Source organism: Vanacampus margaritifer, chromosome 1 (assembly GCF_051991255.1).
Source record: "Vanacampus margaritifer isolate UIUO_Vmar chromosome 1, RoL_Vmar_1.0, whole genome shotgun sequence".
Lineage (NCBI taxonomy): Eukaryota > Metazoa > Chordata > Actinopteri > Syngnathiformes > Syngnathidae > Vanacampus > Vanacampus margaritifer.
In genome coordinates this window covers 64,619,920-64,636,626 of record NC_135432.1, presented here as the reverse complement: position 1 = coordinate 64,636,626, position 16,707 = coordinate 64,619,920, and the positions used below count along the sequence as shown (strand labels likewise).

At 41.1% G+C, this 16,707-nt stretch overlaps 1 protein-coding gene across 7 annotated transcripts in view; it reads right to left on the bottom strand.

Moving 5' to 3' along the window:
* Positions 1-16,707, bottom strand: part of LOC144048752 (single-stranded DNA-binding protein 3) — a 37,608-nt gene that overhangs the window by 7,857 nt on the left and 13,044 nt on the right. For 5 of the 7 annotated variants that reach the window (XR_013293420.1, XR_013293419.1, XM_077561038.1 and 2 more), the window contains exons 5-9: positions 4,212-4,301; positions 2,171-2,254; positions 1,403-1,462; positions 1,254-1,320; positions 208-272 (exon numbers count right to left, since the gene is read on the bottom strand). Coding sequence is in view for 5 of the 7 variants with exons in the window: in XM_077561038.1 (XP_077417164.1) it covers positions 208-272; positions 1,254-1,320; positions 1,403-1,462; positions 2,171-2,254; positions 4,212-4,301 (366 nt within the window). In the remaining 2 variants the exon portion in view is untranslated. The remainder of the gene's footprint in view (positions 1-207; positions 273-1,253; positions 1,321-1,402; positions 1,463-2,170; positions 2,255-4,211; positions 4,302-16,707) is intronic. The other 2 variants (XM_077561046.1, XM_077561062.1) reach the window with 1 other exon arrangement.

Below are 16,707 nucleotides of genomic sequence, written 5' to 3'. Positions count from 1 at the left end.
GTTTTTTTTTATCATAGAAAGTACAGTAGTGCCTTGAGAAACAAATTGAACCGTTAGCAAGTCAATGGAATTTTCCAGCATATGTTAGCATTAAGCTACCAGGCTAGTTTTAAGGCAACATGCTTGCGTTAAATACGCGCCTGCTCGTAAATTGGGTCACTGGAATCTCAAGGCACAGCTGTATACGTGAGGGTGCGGCAGTGGTACCTGTGGGCCCATGGCCATTCCTCGAGGAGGGTTCATCCGCATCGGACCACCCATGTTCGGATGCCCTGAAACGAAAACCCAAAAAGCTTTTATTAATTCCGTCGATAGCTGGTCTGCCCCTCAAGTCTAATCGAGACACACGGGCAGACTAGGCTGCGTTCTAATCCCATTAGTTCAAATCCTGTGGCTGTAATCTCCAGACAGAATCGCCATAGACCTCGGTCGTCCTGGGCCAGACTCACCGACTCACAATGAGACCACATGGGCGTAAAATGACTCCAAAAATGACTAGAAAATGCAATAATAAAATCATGGCTGGAGCAAATTTATTTTCTTTTTTTTACCCTAAGGTCATTCTTATGGCAAAGAAATTCGTGACACTGTTTCATGGACTCTCTTCAATGCAAATTACTAAAAATAACAAACAAAAGACAAAACATAAATAATAATAATAAATAGGGGTGTTTGGCAATATATCGCGATGTTACAGTGCACAAATTCTCGAATCGATTCAATATGCGGGCGAAATCGATACTTAAACATAATTTTTTTAGGAAAATATTCAACAAAACGTTTTACTTAGGGTTAAGGTTCACACTTTAAGGATTCATATTTTATTTCAGTGCTGTTCAAACATGAAATAGACTGCAACCTGTTTGGTAAATACAGTGGCTCAGTTTCAGATTAAAAAAAAATCATACAAATCTTACAGTGTACATGTACAAGCTTACTGATGAGTATTTTCTAAATTTGATAAAAAAAAAAAATACATTTATATTTACATTTACATTTATATATATATTATTATATATTTTATTCTTCATATCACTGCATGGCAAAGTTAAAAAGAAACTGAAAAAAAAAAAAGTAAACAGAAATGCAGAAATCCAAAGTTGTAGATGACATGAATGCATCACGAACTGGTAGTCGTTCTATTCTTTAAGGAGATGGGATTTGCATACAGGTACAGTATGTACCACGAAACAATGGGGTTTCTAAAATAAATGAATGAATATATATTTCTTTTTTAACATGAAAGGCTGTACCTTGCGGTCGAATCGGGTCCAAACTGTTTGGCAGGAGAGGCTGCGATCCCGGGATTCCACCAGGAGGCTGAACATGAAAAAAAAAAAAAGAAGTGGTAAGTATGATCAGCCACAATTTGAATAAGAAGAGGGGCGGGCGTTCCTTGTACCTGATTTGGCATTCGTAGAGCGGGGCGCGGTCCACCTGGGTACCGCGGTGACATGAAAGGCTGCAAAAAGAGCAAAAAAAGTGTGAGACTTGGGATCAAAGTTAACGCTCAGGACAGACAGATGAGGCGGATGACGTGTAAAGCCACACATCTCTCGTTGCGGTCGCGAAAGCCGACTCGGCTTGCGGTCACGCTGGTTACACGCAAACGCGTCGGGGCCAACGACAACAACATCAAACTTTAGAGGAAGCGTTTTCCGACTCGGGGAAACCAGAAACCGCGAGAACGAGGATCCGGGCTCGGGCTTGACGTTAGTAACCTCGCTGGTTAAACCCCAATTCGGATTTTTCTATTTAGGACCAAGTTTGAAGTAAGGATGTGAGCGCATGCTTGGCCACTTGTTTTATTCATAAGATGCGAGAAAACGCAAGCAGAAGGGAGGTGTGTGTGTGTGTGGGGTGGGGGGGGGACTAAATGCACAACCCCCCATAAGCAGCTCCAGGGGGAGGGGCGAGGAGCCAATAATTTATCCCATACAGGGACATCTGATCCCGGACACCGACTAGGGGCATGGCCTGCTGGTGACTGGTTGAGATTATGGTTCTAGAATCTAGAACCAGAACCAGGCGAATGGACCTGGAGGGTCAACGAGGAAGAAAGTGAAAGGAAGCCTGATGGGGTCGAGGGACGGGGGCTTGCATTTGGGTGGGCTTTTGGAGAGAATGAAAGGAAGGAAGGTTTGCTGGAGAGTGAGTGTTTGCCTCTTACCTGGCCGTGGGGTCCCATCATGGGGTTGTTTGGGTTGTGTGTGGGGGGCTGTGCGTGGGGGGACTGCTGAGAGCCGGGTGGTCCCTTTAAGAAAGAAGAAAGGTGGGGGGGGTGGTGGGGGTTATACCTGGAGCAAGCGCCCCTTGGTAATCATGGATGACTAACTTTGAGGATAATTTATGGGGAGAGAACCGGTACTCACTACACTTTTCGAACACACTATACTATATGTAGTTGAGTGGATCTCAATTATTATTATTATTTTTTTTTTTACATAAATTGGCCCCCAAAAATTACTTTGCTCTTCAAAATAGAAGAATAAATAAAAAGAGACTTTGTCTTCCCAAAACTGTTTGTTCACAGGGATACTCGAGGATTAAAAAAAAAATTATTTTACTTAAAAGTCAAATATATATATATTTTTAAATAGGAGCCATTAGCACATTATGCACAATTTGAGCGTTTAATTTATTTTAGCGACTCTATCTCTGTACCAGCACACATTGAGAATTAGCGCTAAAGTGGCTAACATTTTTCTTTCGTGCTTCCTCAAGTACAAAATGGCTTTATGTGCGACAGGCCAACGGGACTATGTGCTTGACGTGTTGCAATCAGCACGTGGAAAATGGTCGACATAGGGATTAAGAAGCCTCCCGACTGCGACCAGGAAACGCGTTTGCGGAAAACAAGCGACGCTCTCTGTCAAATAAGTCCCTTCAACGCCACACACGGACCCTCACTACACCCCCACCGATGTTAAAAATAGCTCTCCCATTCCTTGCTCTCTTTCTCTCTCTCGCTCACTCCATCCCCTTTTACGTATGCACTCATTAGCCTCCCCGCCTTGCTTACAGCACCAAAACAATGGTGGCGGGTGGTTGAGCGCGAGTCCAGGTGGAGGTGATCTTTCACATTTCTCATCTCTCCGTCCCTCCCCGCTTCCTTATCGCGCTTCGGCCAAATGCCAAAGCTGTCCATCACGCCGCCGCACACACACACACAATGTTTTAGCTGATGTGCGGCGGCGGTGGCGCTACGATGTGCTGATGCGAGCCGCTCGCAGCGTCGCAGAGGCAGAGATGGAGGATGGAGGAGTGGGAGAGGACAAACGTGTGAATGGAGGAATGAACGGCGGGATGTCAAGAATGGGAATGGGACGTTATAGACTTCAAATAAAAGCCCTTTTTTTTTTTGGGCCACAAAAATTGATATTATTCACAGCAAATGGTGCTTTTTGTGTGCTTCCCCCAGCATTCACCTATAGAAAACGCAGATGACAATAATAATAATACTAATTGCGGGGATAGGGATTGGGCCGACCCGCAATTTATTAATTTTTTTAATTTAAATTTTTTTTTTAATCCCACAAATTCTTCAGAAAACACTAACGGGAATGGAGAAAAAACAACAACCAAAAACACCCCAAATTAAAAAAAAATTTTTTTTTTAAATATTGAAAATAAATTGGGGGGAATAAAATCCACCAATGGCATTCGGGTGTTGAACCCTGAGTATGCAGGGGTCGACTACTCAAAACAAGTTTTGACTTTTGAGAAAAAAAGTCCTAATGTTGAATTTAATGAGAAACATATACAAAATAATGTTTGTCACAAGAGTAGCCATCTTGTTAGAAGCTAAAATTATTTAATAATAAAGTTGTAATATGATGACAAATTTTTACTAATGGGAATTAAATCATCATGTTCCAAGAATCATTGCACCATTATATTAAAGTTGTAATCTTCTAAGATGAGAAAAAAGTCCTAATATTCCCCCCAAAAAAACTGTTTAAGAATAAATTTCAAAACAAGTGTCTGAACAAAATATTAAAGAATAGTCATAAAATTACAACTTTTCTCTTATAATACTACAACTTGATTCTTTCTTTTCAGTGTAGCTCTAAAACTCCCTTTAATTAAAAGGAAATCACATTCAATTCAATTCAATAAGTGCTGCTAAAAAGAGGCGGGACTTGACAAAAAGACGTTTGATTGACTGATTGGCAGATTTAATTGATGGATTGCTTGCGGCTGGCCGATACCTGGAAAAAGCCCGGAGGCATGGGACCACCTGGCATAGCGTCGTTGGGGGGCATGTTACCCATGACCGGACTGGGCGCTGCTGCCGCGCTCTGAAAAACAAACAAAAACAAAGCCAAGGCAACTCAAATGTGAAGTTTGGAATAGGAATGTAAAGGGTGCAATGGTTGCCAATTTGCTGTGGAGGGCAGTGTCTCTCACCCTGGCCCGGCTTCCTCTCTACATATTAAGTTTAATGGTTAATTCAGTAAAGTGTATCCTATTACCGCCTTAAAGCATTACCTAAAGAGCAGAATGTAAAGGCGTCATCTTTTTTTTTTTATGCTGACAAATTAGGACAAAGTGTTCAAGGAGAAATCTACATTAAGAAAAAAAAAAAAATACATGGCAAGTTGCTATTCGATTTTAGTGTTTACGGTCACTAATATGATTATGGCTTAGTTGAACTTTAATGCTCAGGATGATTTGTTTGGGAAAACTTTTTTTTTTTCTTTCTTTCTGTGGCTTCCGTACTGGAGCGACTTTTTCGGACCCGTCTCCTGCTATGAAACAGACGACATGAGCAGAATCGTTATGACATTGTTTTGCGTACGACAAAAAAGGAGCCTGGTGGAAGGCAATCACAAATTCAAGCATGCTGAGTGTTTCCTGAGACGTGGCGCCCGATTATACCTTGCCAAATCAGTCATTTATTCATGATGGAAAACTTTAACCCAAGGTATGTGCTTCCAAATTGCAAATATTTGGAATATATGGTCATTTATATGATACATTTTACACGTTTAAAAAACATAACAACAACAACAAACATTGACTTTATTTAGTTAATGCTGGGGGTAAATGCTAGGGTAAAAAACTTTTTTTTAAACTCCTTTGGCATCAGGATAAAATTAATTATAGAGGGGGGAAAAATAACTTTTGAAATTAAATGCAAAATAAACAAATTGTGAAAAAAAAAAAGCTTTAGCCGTTAACTATCATCAATGCATCCCACTAGAGCAGAGTGACATGGACAACATTTTATATCCTGAAAAATGGTAAATGGAGTGCACTTATATAGTGCACATTTATATCTCAATAAAGTGCGTTTCTGTCAACTTATATTAATTAAACGAATTTTCTCTTATCTCAATTTCTTGAGCGCTAATTCAATTGGAGTCTATTCATTATGCGTTGGTTTATTTTGGACCGTTGAACCAGGCGGGCTGAGCAAATGTGCCAACTGGGATTTAAACAAATCAAACAATTACATGCATTACATTAGTTACACAGTAATATGATCTGTGAAGGGGGGAGGGGGGGGGGGTCAGCTGGCTGCGTACAATGCAAACACATACGACAGTCACGTGTCTGCAGTAAGCACAGGGATGTGATTTGACCAAAGTGAAATTATCTGAAAATTTAGCCGGGGGTCTGGGGGCCGCTGGCACCCAGCTAGGTCCAGGGCAGTGCCCTGGTGGGGGGACAAGGGGGGGCGTAGCCCCCCGGAGCTCATGGGTTTTCCGTGTTTTTAAGTACTTTCAATGCACTCACATGACAAAGAAATAGACAAAACAACAGCATAAATTTTCAATGTATATTGAACTATCCCATATAAAATGGCAGTTTTAGTCAACTCAAAATCAGTCACATTCAAAAACATTGGACTGCCTTTGCTTTTAAAAACTATCACTGAGAATATCATCATATCTAACTAATGTGATTACTAAGTTAACACATAAATAATGTTGAAGAGTTCAAATTTTATGAACAAATAATTGTATCATGACCAAATGAAAAGTAACTCATATTAGAGCATACCACAAATGTCTTTGTTATAGCAGAATATGTTATCTGTCGGAGTCATGTGCATACACAACGAACTACTAAAAAAATAAAAAATAAAAAATTCGGATTGTTTTTTTTTGGGGGGGAGAAAAAAAAGCGGAATTCCGCGAATTAGCGGAAAAATCACATCCCTGTAAGCAGTGTTTAAAAGCCATCCGTCCATTTTCTATTTCACATTTCCTGTTCCGGCTCGAGAGGAGGTGAAGCCAATCCCAGGTGACGATATCCTGGACCTGGACTGGTCGCCAGTCAATGACGGGCACTTTCCAACCATGGGGCCAGCACCTCATACACTATTCATACACAATAACAAGTGCAAAAGCGGAAGAGAAAAAAAAATACAACTGTGACCTGCCTGGCAGTAGATTTTCAAAAAACACAAAAGAAAAAACAACAACAGTTTTTTGTGTGTCACAAGAGCGACAAACACTTGTTTTCCATCTCCTATTGTTAGTGGAACAATGCAGACAGAAAGTGAAAACGAAAGTGGAAATCTTGGGGTGGGGTGGAGGGGTAGGAGGGGAGCCAAATGATTCAGCCCGGGAGTTAAATATGATATAACCGTATTCTCGTCCGCACACACGTACACTCATGTTGGAAGCGCTTACATAAGCATGCCGGAACAAACACGCACAAACACACACGGGTACACACAAAGAGTTGCATCACAAGCTTATAAAATGCTGCCTTTCAGTTGTGAGGCAGACGGAGGGAGGTTTTAGTGTGTGTGTGTGTGCGTGCGTGTGCATTTACGGGTCAATTCTAACCAACACACACATGTGCACTTTACACACATTCACGACAATGGACGCACTTCCAATTATTTTCCAGCATAGCAATAAACGTCCTTAAGAAGAAGCGAATGAAAGAAACAAGAAAATCACGCACACACACACACATCCCCCATCTTTATGCTAATTCCGCGAGCAGGCCACAGAGTCCCTGGGGAGGCAGCAGGGTCGACTGCCTCTTTCCCTCCATCCTCATCCCTCCATTCTCGTAGCCTCCCCAGTCCAACACGTATTCTTCCGTGTGTGCGCACCCCTAAAAAGCTACTACTCCGTCCCCATCACCACCACCCCCCCCACCTTTCCGAGTAAGGGGCGGTAGAAGCTTGCAGAAGCTGTTGCCATGGAGACAGGTCCTATCTGCACTCTGTCCCCCTGGCATCCCCCGCTCCAGGAAGGAGAAAGAACAAGAAGATGCAGAAGAAAGAGAGAGCGTGCAAGAGAGAAGGAGTTAAGATAAACACGCAAAGAGACTGGAGAGGAGGAAGGGAGCATTTGTCCACCATCAATCATTGTTGCGCGTTACTGATACAGAGTGTTAACAACATCTATTAGTTCTTGTTACGAGGTGAATTTAGCAAGAGCCTTTACCTAAAACCACCTGGTCCCACTAGGGACGCGTGTCGCTTAGATTTTAACGATATTACTGTTCGTAAGGATATTGCTTATTGATCTGGTACTTTAATGGCATTCTTAAAACTAAAACTAAAACTAAAACTAAAACTAAAACTAAAGTAATGGATTTAATTTCTAAATATGTTAACTCATCTTGTAATAGCATTAACTGAAATGCAAAATAAATACAAATGATTTACAGAATTATTATTACAGGGATGTGATTTGACCAAAGTGAAATTATCTGAAAATTTAGCCGGGGGTCTGGGGGCCGCTGGCACTCGCTCATGGGTTTTCCGTGTTTTTAAGTACTTTCAATGCACTCACATGACAAAGAAATAGACAAAACAACAGCATAAATTTTCAATGTATATTGAACTATCCCATATAAAATGGCAGTTTTAGTCAACTCAAAATCAGTCACATTCAAAAACATTGGACTGCCTTTGCTTTTAAAAACTATCACATCTAACTAATGGGATTACTAAGTTAACACATAAATAATGTTGAAGAGTTCAAATTTCATGAACAAATAATTGTATCATGACCAAATGAAAAGTAACTCATATTAGAGCATACCACAAATGTCTTTGTTATAGCAGAAGATGTTATCTGTCGGAGTCATGTGCATACACAATGAACTACTAAAAAAAAAAAAAAAAAAAAATCAGATTTTTTTTTTTGGGGGGGGGGGGCGGGGGGAGATAAAAAAAGCGGAATTCCGCAAATTAGCGGAAAAATCACATCCCTGTTATTATTATTTTTTAGAACAGTTAGGTTCACTAATCTATTGGTAATCACTATATAAGCATTTTTGTTTCCTTTTCTTAGTCTCTAATCTTTGTTAAAACAGGTGAGGTAATTTAGAGCAGATTCTCAATTTACACGTCGACCAGGAAGGAATTTGGGGTTCAGTAGACACTTGGACAGCAGACAGCCATTGGACGACCCGCTCAACTAACTGAGCCACAGCCGCCCCAAAAGAAAACCGGCGCAAAAAAGCAGTTCTGTGAGGTGAGATGCGTTTGCTAAATATTCAGGTTGCTTGTGTTTCCCCATCAAATTTAAAATAACGTTCACATAGCCTCAATAAATAGAAATAAATGTGCATCATTTGAGACTCCCTGATTCCTAGCAATTTGCAAACTGGGGTAAACATGAGGCGCTAAGCTAACTTGCGCTTGCTAGCTGGTACGGCCAAACGCTTATCGCTCCATAGTTTGGGTTCTCGCCTCTATGGCAGCAATTATGTTTGGCCCCTGACAATAATTGTAATCATCACTAAAAGCGGATCATGAGTAGCTAAGCATGCGACACTGAGCAAAAAGAGGAAACAGGAAAAGATGGAGACAACTATGCTAAGCACTAATTTAATGTGAAACATTGCGAAACATCAAAATAAGTGCATATGCATTCAATACACTTTTTGACTTTTTAACTCTTTGACTGCCAGACGTTTTCAGAAAAGGGATGCCGTGGGTGCCAGCCGATTTTAAGCATTTTGACTGATCTTTCAAGGTCCATAGAAAATTATGTGTTTGGACTATGGAAACACACATACTACCAAAAAAAGATTGGACTCTCATCTTTCATCAGAAAAAAAAAGTTTGTTTCTACCTTATTCCGTTTTTCAGTCATCCACAATAGAAAATGGTTAGTTTCACCTCTGTTTTGAAACAAACGTCTTTTAACGTCTTTGGCACTCCTCCATAGGATTTTACTAAACGTTATTTAACGTTTTTGGCAGTCAAAGAGTTAAAGGGGCTCTAGATGATGATAATGATGATGATGATGATGATGATGATGAATGAGCAATTCTTCCATTGCAGCACAAGACAAGTTCACCAAAAATCCAGAGGGACAGAAAAAAAAAAGTCTGAATATTTACGCAACTGTGAGTGTAAACAACTACAGGCTGGCACGGTATTAAAACCTACTTTTCCGTAAATTTCCTATCTGGACCAGCATCCAGCGGCTTGATTGTCTTATCTAAAGAATGTCTTACATATTATAATGATACCTGTCAGCCTCTTGAAAATTGTACAGCAAACTCAGCACTGGTCCACTTGATGTGTGTACACGAGCAATAGATTATATTTAAAATGCCAAACAGCTCAATTAATTTGCACTGGACCCAACTTCCTACGTTATATTTCTCTCTAGTGAACACTTGCTAATATGGGGGGGGGGGGTGATGAATAAATGATTCGGCTTAAATGATCAGTCCATTATTATAATACATGATCAACTAGACTTGCTCATAAAGAAGAAAAGTCATACCGAGCTATGTGGACTTTTATGTAAAGGACAGTGGAACAAGTCGGAAGTCTTATACGGGAAACTTAGTTTCAAAAATCCCAACAAATTGGGCCAGTTTGGGGCGATTGTTAGCTCACTGCGTTGAGCACCCGCACCATGTGTAGAGGCTCGTCCTCGGAGCAGGCGACCCCGGTTCGATTCCCGGGCTGTGCGGTTCTTTCCTGCAGGTCATTCCCCACCTCTTCTGTTTCCTATCTACTCTTCAGCTTGTCCTGTCAATTAATAATCATAATAATAATAATAAAAACTGGGTCAGTTTCCCAGAACTGATTGTGTTCCAGCAAATGCCCAAATAAAAACTTGTCAAGACGGACGGCCACCGACACAAGCTTTTGGGTTTCTTAGTGCTGGAAAGGATTTTTTTTGGCACAAGTGTGGTTCTAATTGCTATTCATGTTTAAAAAAAAATAACAATAATAAATCCTCAGACAACTTTTAATATGATTTACCACTAAATAACTCAACTGAGCACCAGAATAAAGCATTTGAATGTGACTTAAGCAGTTCACAGGCCTCTTACTTGGAGGTAATCTCCACCATAGCTGCCTGCAGGGTCAGGAGGAGGTGATCTGTCTTTTTTTTTTTTTTTGCTGTACAGGAAGCAGGTTTTGATCATCTGGCCGCCGGCAAACAACCGCAGACGTGCGACATAAAACGTGCAAGCTTTGATGTGGAGTGTAAACATTGCAAGTAGGGCTTCAAGCAGCTGCGGGTGGGCGACCCCGGGTATTTCCGCGGCGTCTTCGAAACGTTTTTACGCGCCCGTGTAAGTCTCCCCTGCAAAGACGTAATGAATGGGCCACTGAAAATGAATGCCGAATCGGAACTTTCATAGCATATTGTCGTCAGGGAGGAATGTTCGGATGGCACGTTCCGTTTCCCGATGTCACGCTACATTCAGAAGTAGTTGTGTGTGTGTACTGTATGGGAATATTTGGCCGACTAGGAACAAATGTAAGCCAGTTTGCTAAATTGGACGTCGGACGAGAGACAAACTAGCTTAGCGCTAGCTAGTATGAAGCTAGTACAACAGAACACAAATGGTTGGTTGGTTGTTATTTTTTCTTCTTTTAATGGATTTTAAATGGGACCAAAGAGAAAAAAAAAACATCCAGTCTACAGTTGGCCAGGGTACGGAGTGTGATCCTGGAGGTAAAAAAAAAAAAAATGTTGTGCGGGTGGCGCGTTTAGGACAGCCAACCAGCGTCGAGATAGCCCACGTCACCAAATACGTGACAGCATACAAAACACATGAAGCGGTTGTGTGCAGAGCGTGTAGCATAGCAATGGAGGATAGCTTGACATATGTGGCGAGTTTGTTTAACTCTTTCACTGCCATGGACGTTAAAAGACGTCAAGTAAAAACCTACGGAGGGCCGCCAATGACGTTAAAAGACATCATCCAATTTTTATTTTTTTTGAAACGGGTGGAGGAAAGCCTTGGCCAGCTGTGGTGAAAGTTTCAAGCAGATCTAGTTAGCCTAATGACTATTTTTGGCCCCTAGATGGCAGCAATGACTCTCTTTTGACAAGATTGGGTAGGCGTCAGTAGAAGACGTGAGGCGGAGCTAGAGGGAACAATGGCTGGGGAAGGGAAGCGAAAATGGCGACCGGTTGCAAGCAGCTCACGCTCGAGCAGTTTTTTTCAAAGACGAAAAGCATCGACCAACGCTAAAGAGCACATTGATGACGACGATGATCATCATCGATGATGATGATGGTACCACAGTTGCACACATTTGTAAATAGTTTACGAAATTGTTTTGTCAAATTGTTACACTGTTGAAAGGAAATAAACGTATTTTGCAATCTAAAAACACTTTTTCATTGTTGGTGGTAAGTGTTTTACAGAAGTAAAGCACTGTTTAGGTGTTTGTGGCATCATTCATGGACAAAAAGAAGTGTACAATTCACTAGAGTGCATGAAATAACATCGTTTCACAAAAAGCTCTTTTTCTCCGCTTTTTGTTTCAAAACAGTGCATTTTGGTGAAACTAACCATTTTCTATTGTTGATTACTGAAGAACGGAATAAGGTAGAAACAAACTTTTTTTTTCTAATGAAAGATGAGAGTTCAATCTTTCACTTGGTAGTATGTGTGTTTCCATAGTCCAAACACAACATTTTCTGTGGACCTTGAAAGATCAGTCAAAATGCTTAAATCGTTTGGCACTGACGACATCCCGTTTCTGAAAACGTCTGGCAGTGAAAGAGTTAATTTGCAAAGTGTGAAGCAAGCCAGCAATGCTACAATAAAGTTAGCACAACCTAGCAAAATGTAAATCCCTTTTCTTCCTCCATTGCGGCGCAGAACGAAAAAAAAAAAAAATCCATTGAGAACCCCGCGACCAAACACGCGTGAGACCAGCGTAGCATCGTGATATTTTCGGTTCGGTCTGAACGTAGCATTAAAGCTCACAATTCCATTTGATCACACCATCGATGTCATGTTACGATAATTATTGCAATAAGCCTCACAGTACACATGTTTTCTCACACGTTTTTTGTCAAAAAGACATCGTCAAAGTTTGTTGTGCTCCGTGAACGTAAATTCGGATGTGTGTCGCTTGAATCTGGACTGTCAAAACAAACAAACAAAATCGAGGTGTTCAATCAAAATTGAGCACTTGGGACTGGGCTGTAAATCCAGCCATGAGAAGCTAACCACGCTAGTAAGAGCACACGGAATGGGAGGCAAAAGGCACTTTCCGTCTCACGTGAAATACTGGACGGATCAATAGTGCTCAACACATTATTGACCTGTGCCTGATACCTTTCACAGGCATAAAAACAGGGACATAAACATGAGATGGAAGGAGGAGGTATAAATATATGTGCCTGCGAGTCCCTGCCTGGAGAGGCTACTAATCTACATTCTGCTTCACACTGATATGTACCTCATCACCGTCTCCTTGACCCAATGTCCTTATTGCACATACAGACACAGAGAGACAGAGAAAGAGAGAGAGAGATAGGTGGGGGGGGTTTGAAGAAGGGAGTTCAAAAAGAGCTGACTGCCGTGCTCCAGTTGATTTATCAGCCCAGTCAAAACACGGCCATCGCGCTCAACAGGATGCGGGGGGGGGACGACGCTACGTCAGACACACAGAAAGCCCAGCTGCTCCTCAAAACTGGCACGGGGTTTGGGTGCCGAAAGCAGACGGCCGCGCACACACGTGCAGTACACACACAAAGGATGACGGCGCTAATACACGCCGCAGACAGCATCCACTCAGCTCGCACTCCACAGAGACGGCGCAGAGGCCAAGAAAAAGACTGCGATACAAAGCGTGAAGCTAAAAAAAAAAAAAAGAATATATCTGCCACTGTTCTGAAGAGACGGAATGAAGGAGCAGATTTTTCTTAACTTTGGTTGGGTTTAGTTTTAAGAAAATTTGTAGCCACTGTTGGATGCTATTAGCTCATTTCTTGGCGACTTTTTGACAGACAACGACTGTATTTCCTGTACCCCATCCCCCATTGAGTTGCCGGGTGTGACTCACATTTAAATGCCTCTATTTGTACCCATTCGCACTGATAACTGCTGAGCCCATTTCTGTACTCCCGTCGCTAGCCAAAACAGGAGCACCTACCAAAGCACATCAAGCATGGAGTCTTACTACAGAGATGAGTAGGGCTGTAGCAATTTAATATTTTCGGAACCAATGATTCTACCAAATATCCCACCTAGGCTCAATTAAACAATAAATAAAGAAAAAAACGAGGGCCTGGCCCAGTGAGTGACATGGGGGTCGGCAAATAACAGTGTAGAGCTGTTAGTTGGGAAATCAGGTTAACGACTGGCTCTGAAGTGGCTAACCATTAGCCAGTCTGTGTGTTTAACATGTGGGCACCAGTTGTGACCGTAGTGGCTCTTGTAAGAATGCGTTTATTACATGTTTATTTTGAAAGTGTACAAATGACCACTTGTGGGGGCATAACAATAGGTTCTGTTGGGGAGAGTAGACGGGCTTTTGTGGGATGTTAATTCTGCTTTGAAGTAATGATTCCAAACTTGAGACATTCTCTGTCTTTTACGGAGTGGTGCGGGAGTCTACAATAACAATAGTAGGTAGGGATGTCCCGATCCTGATCACATGATCGGAAATCAGGCTCCTGATAGTAAGTAGGTGTGGAGTAATGGTCACTGCAATAATTCGAGAGATTTTGGTTGGACTTTTTTCGTCATTTCAGCCCTAAAAATGAAGAGCCTTGCGCTGTATTGAAAATGTTCTTATGTTGGTGGAGACATTACTTTCAGAGTCAACTGATGAGGCTCTGTTGCTTACCAAAACAGCAGCACTAAGAGAGTCTCTCAGATGGACTTAAGCGTGGAAACTTTCCTGTTGTGTGTCAGATCCTTTGTTCCGTATTCAAAAGCTAATCGCAAAACTCGAGGACAGTGTCTTCAACGGCTAATCCCATTTTTTTTTTAAAATGCTGTTGCTAACCAAAACAGAAGCACCAAATCAACAGCCTCTCGGTGAACGACTGAAGACTCAAGGACTCCCTACAAGCCGAATCAAAAGGATTAGATGCATTGTAAAGAGCAGACCTCCAGCAGGACCAAATGCATCTTTTGTTGACCAGATCCAGCCCCATACAAACTGTAATTGCCACACACAGGAAAAAAAAAAGCCAACTAGCATCAATAAACTACTGTTGAGGATAGTGAAGATAAAGAGCCCCCGAAAGGCCTTCATCTCATCATCTGGATAACGCCTCATAAATGCCAAGCAGCCCCCTAAACCGGTTCGAAACTCTTGTAAAGATAAGACAAACTAACAAAAGTCTTTCCTTTCTTGCTGAGCCGTCCACCAGCAGAGAGGACCCACCCGCGCATGGGGTTTGTTGGGCGGGGGGGGGGGGTGGGGTGGCGTTAGAGAGGCCTCAGGGGGTCCGGAGCCAAAATTAAACCAAGCCTGTCTCCTTGGCTTCGTCAGTGTTGGATACAGACAGTGAGCGACCATGTCGGACAGTCACGCACGCACACGGGGTTGTAAGCCTCTCTGCCCCACCTCCTTGCACAGGCTGCTTGCCAACGATGCCCCGAGTCATTAAATTACACACACATAGACAGGAAATACACAATGACATAAACACTCACACACACACACACCTGACCAATTCAAACTTAAAGCTACAGTAAGGAACTTTCAGTTTACGTTGATTATGTCGGCGTCATATGGTCAAAGTCGGCAACGTTATGCCAGAAGGAAGACCAGGTTTTTAAAGAAAAAAATTCCAACACTTCGGGGTACGCTCCAACCGCCTGTTTTAGCTAAAGATATTAACTCTTTGACTGCCAAAAACGTTAAATAACGTTTAGTAAAATCCTATGGAGGAGTGCCAAAGACGTTAAAAGACGTTTGTTTCAAAACAGAGGTGAAACTAACCATTTTCTATTGTTGATTACTGAAAAACGGAATAAGGTAGAAACAAACTTTTTTTTTCTGATGAAAGATGAGAGTCCAATCTTTCATTTGGTAGTATGTGTGTTTCCATAGTCCAAACACATAATTTTCTGTGGACCTTGAAAGATCAGTCAAAATGCTTAAATCGGCTGGCACTGGCGACATCCCGTTTCTGAAAACGTCTGGCAGTCAAAGAGTTAACAAGCTTTCTCCGACAACAACAAAAAAACTTTCAAAAATATATAAGTTACTTTCATATACTGATAAAATGTCTTTACCCATCTCGAAATGGGAGACAGACTTGTCTATAGCACCGGAACCTGACTTTTGGATTCAAGTTTGTGAAAACGCATTTAAAATGACAAAACACACAAATTTACAACTTATCCAATATAAAATTATTCACAGAACATACATTACTCAATATATGATGAAGAAAATGGGACTCTCAGACTCCGACATTTGTCTCCAATGCTTACAAAACACTACAGACACTTATGTTCATGCTTTATGGTTATGTACTCCGGTTATGTATTTCTGGACTAAAGTCTTAGAAAAACTTTCCGCTATTTTGGACTGTAGGATACCTTTATCCCCAAACTTGTGTTTGCTAGGTGACCTAACAACAACTGACTTACCACATAAACAATTTCAATCTACACTTGTAGCCCTTACTATCGCTAAAAAAACAATTCTTGTTAACTGGAAAAATAAACAAACTCTGAATATCGACCAATGGTCTAACCTCCTCATAAATCACATTTTAATGGAAAAAATATCTGCCTCAAATAAAAACCAAATATCAAAATTTATAGAAACATGGTCTACGTATATAGAATTTTTTAACCTAATTCTGGTTACTTAATTCTGTCTGTTAGCGAGAGCCACTACATCGTGATAACTTACATTGATGTTTCTGCATTTGGCAATTTATTATTATATTATATTATTAGTATGGGATTTTTTTTAATGGGCTTTAGGTGAACTGATGAATACACACACGCTCGCACGCACACACATACAAAAACAAATATATATATATATATGTGTGTATATGTATATATATATATATAAAAAAATAAAAATAAAAACATTTATTAATTTTTTTAATTTATTTGTTTTTTTTTAAAAAAGGAGAGCAATGATGATGTCAAATCGAATAAACAATACTGAGCTCTCCTGAAAAAAGAGAGAGAAAAAAAAAAGGAAGACCAGGTTTCTCATGAGGACAAGCGCATTGCGTCATTTTTTTACCTCTCGACATCCAAATTGACTTCCGTCTTTGTGACGAATGGGCAAAGGGGGAAGTGACGTATGCCATAAAGCAGTCAGCACATTTGTAGTTTTTTGTGCGACAGCGTTCCTACCATCCTCCTCAAAGTTGTTTAGTGCCAGTAAAAATCAAACAAACCCCCTCAGGTCATGGTTGAAAACTTCCTTAGTGCTTTTTTATAACCACAAAACTAAAAATGTCACAGGCACAAACAATCAGTAAACATTTGTCGTTGGCAATGACAAATTGGCCCGTGAATGTT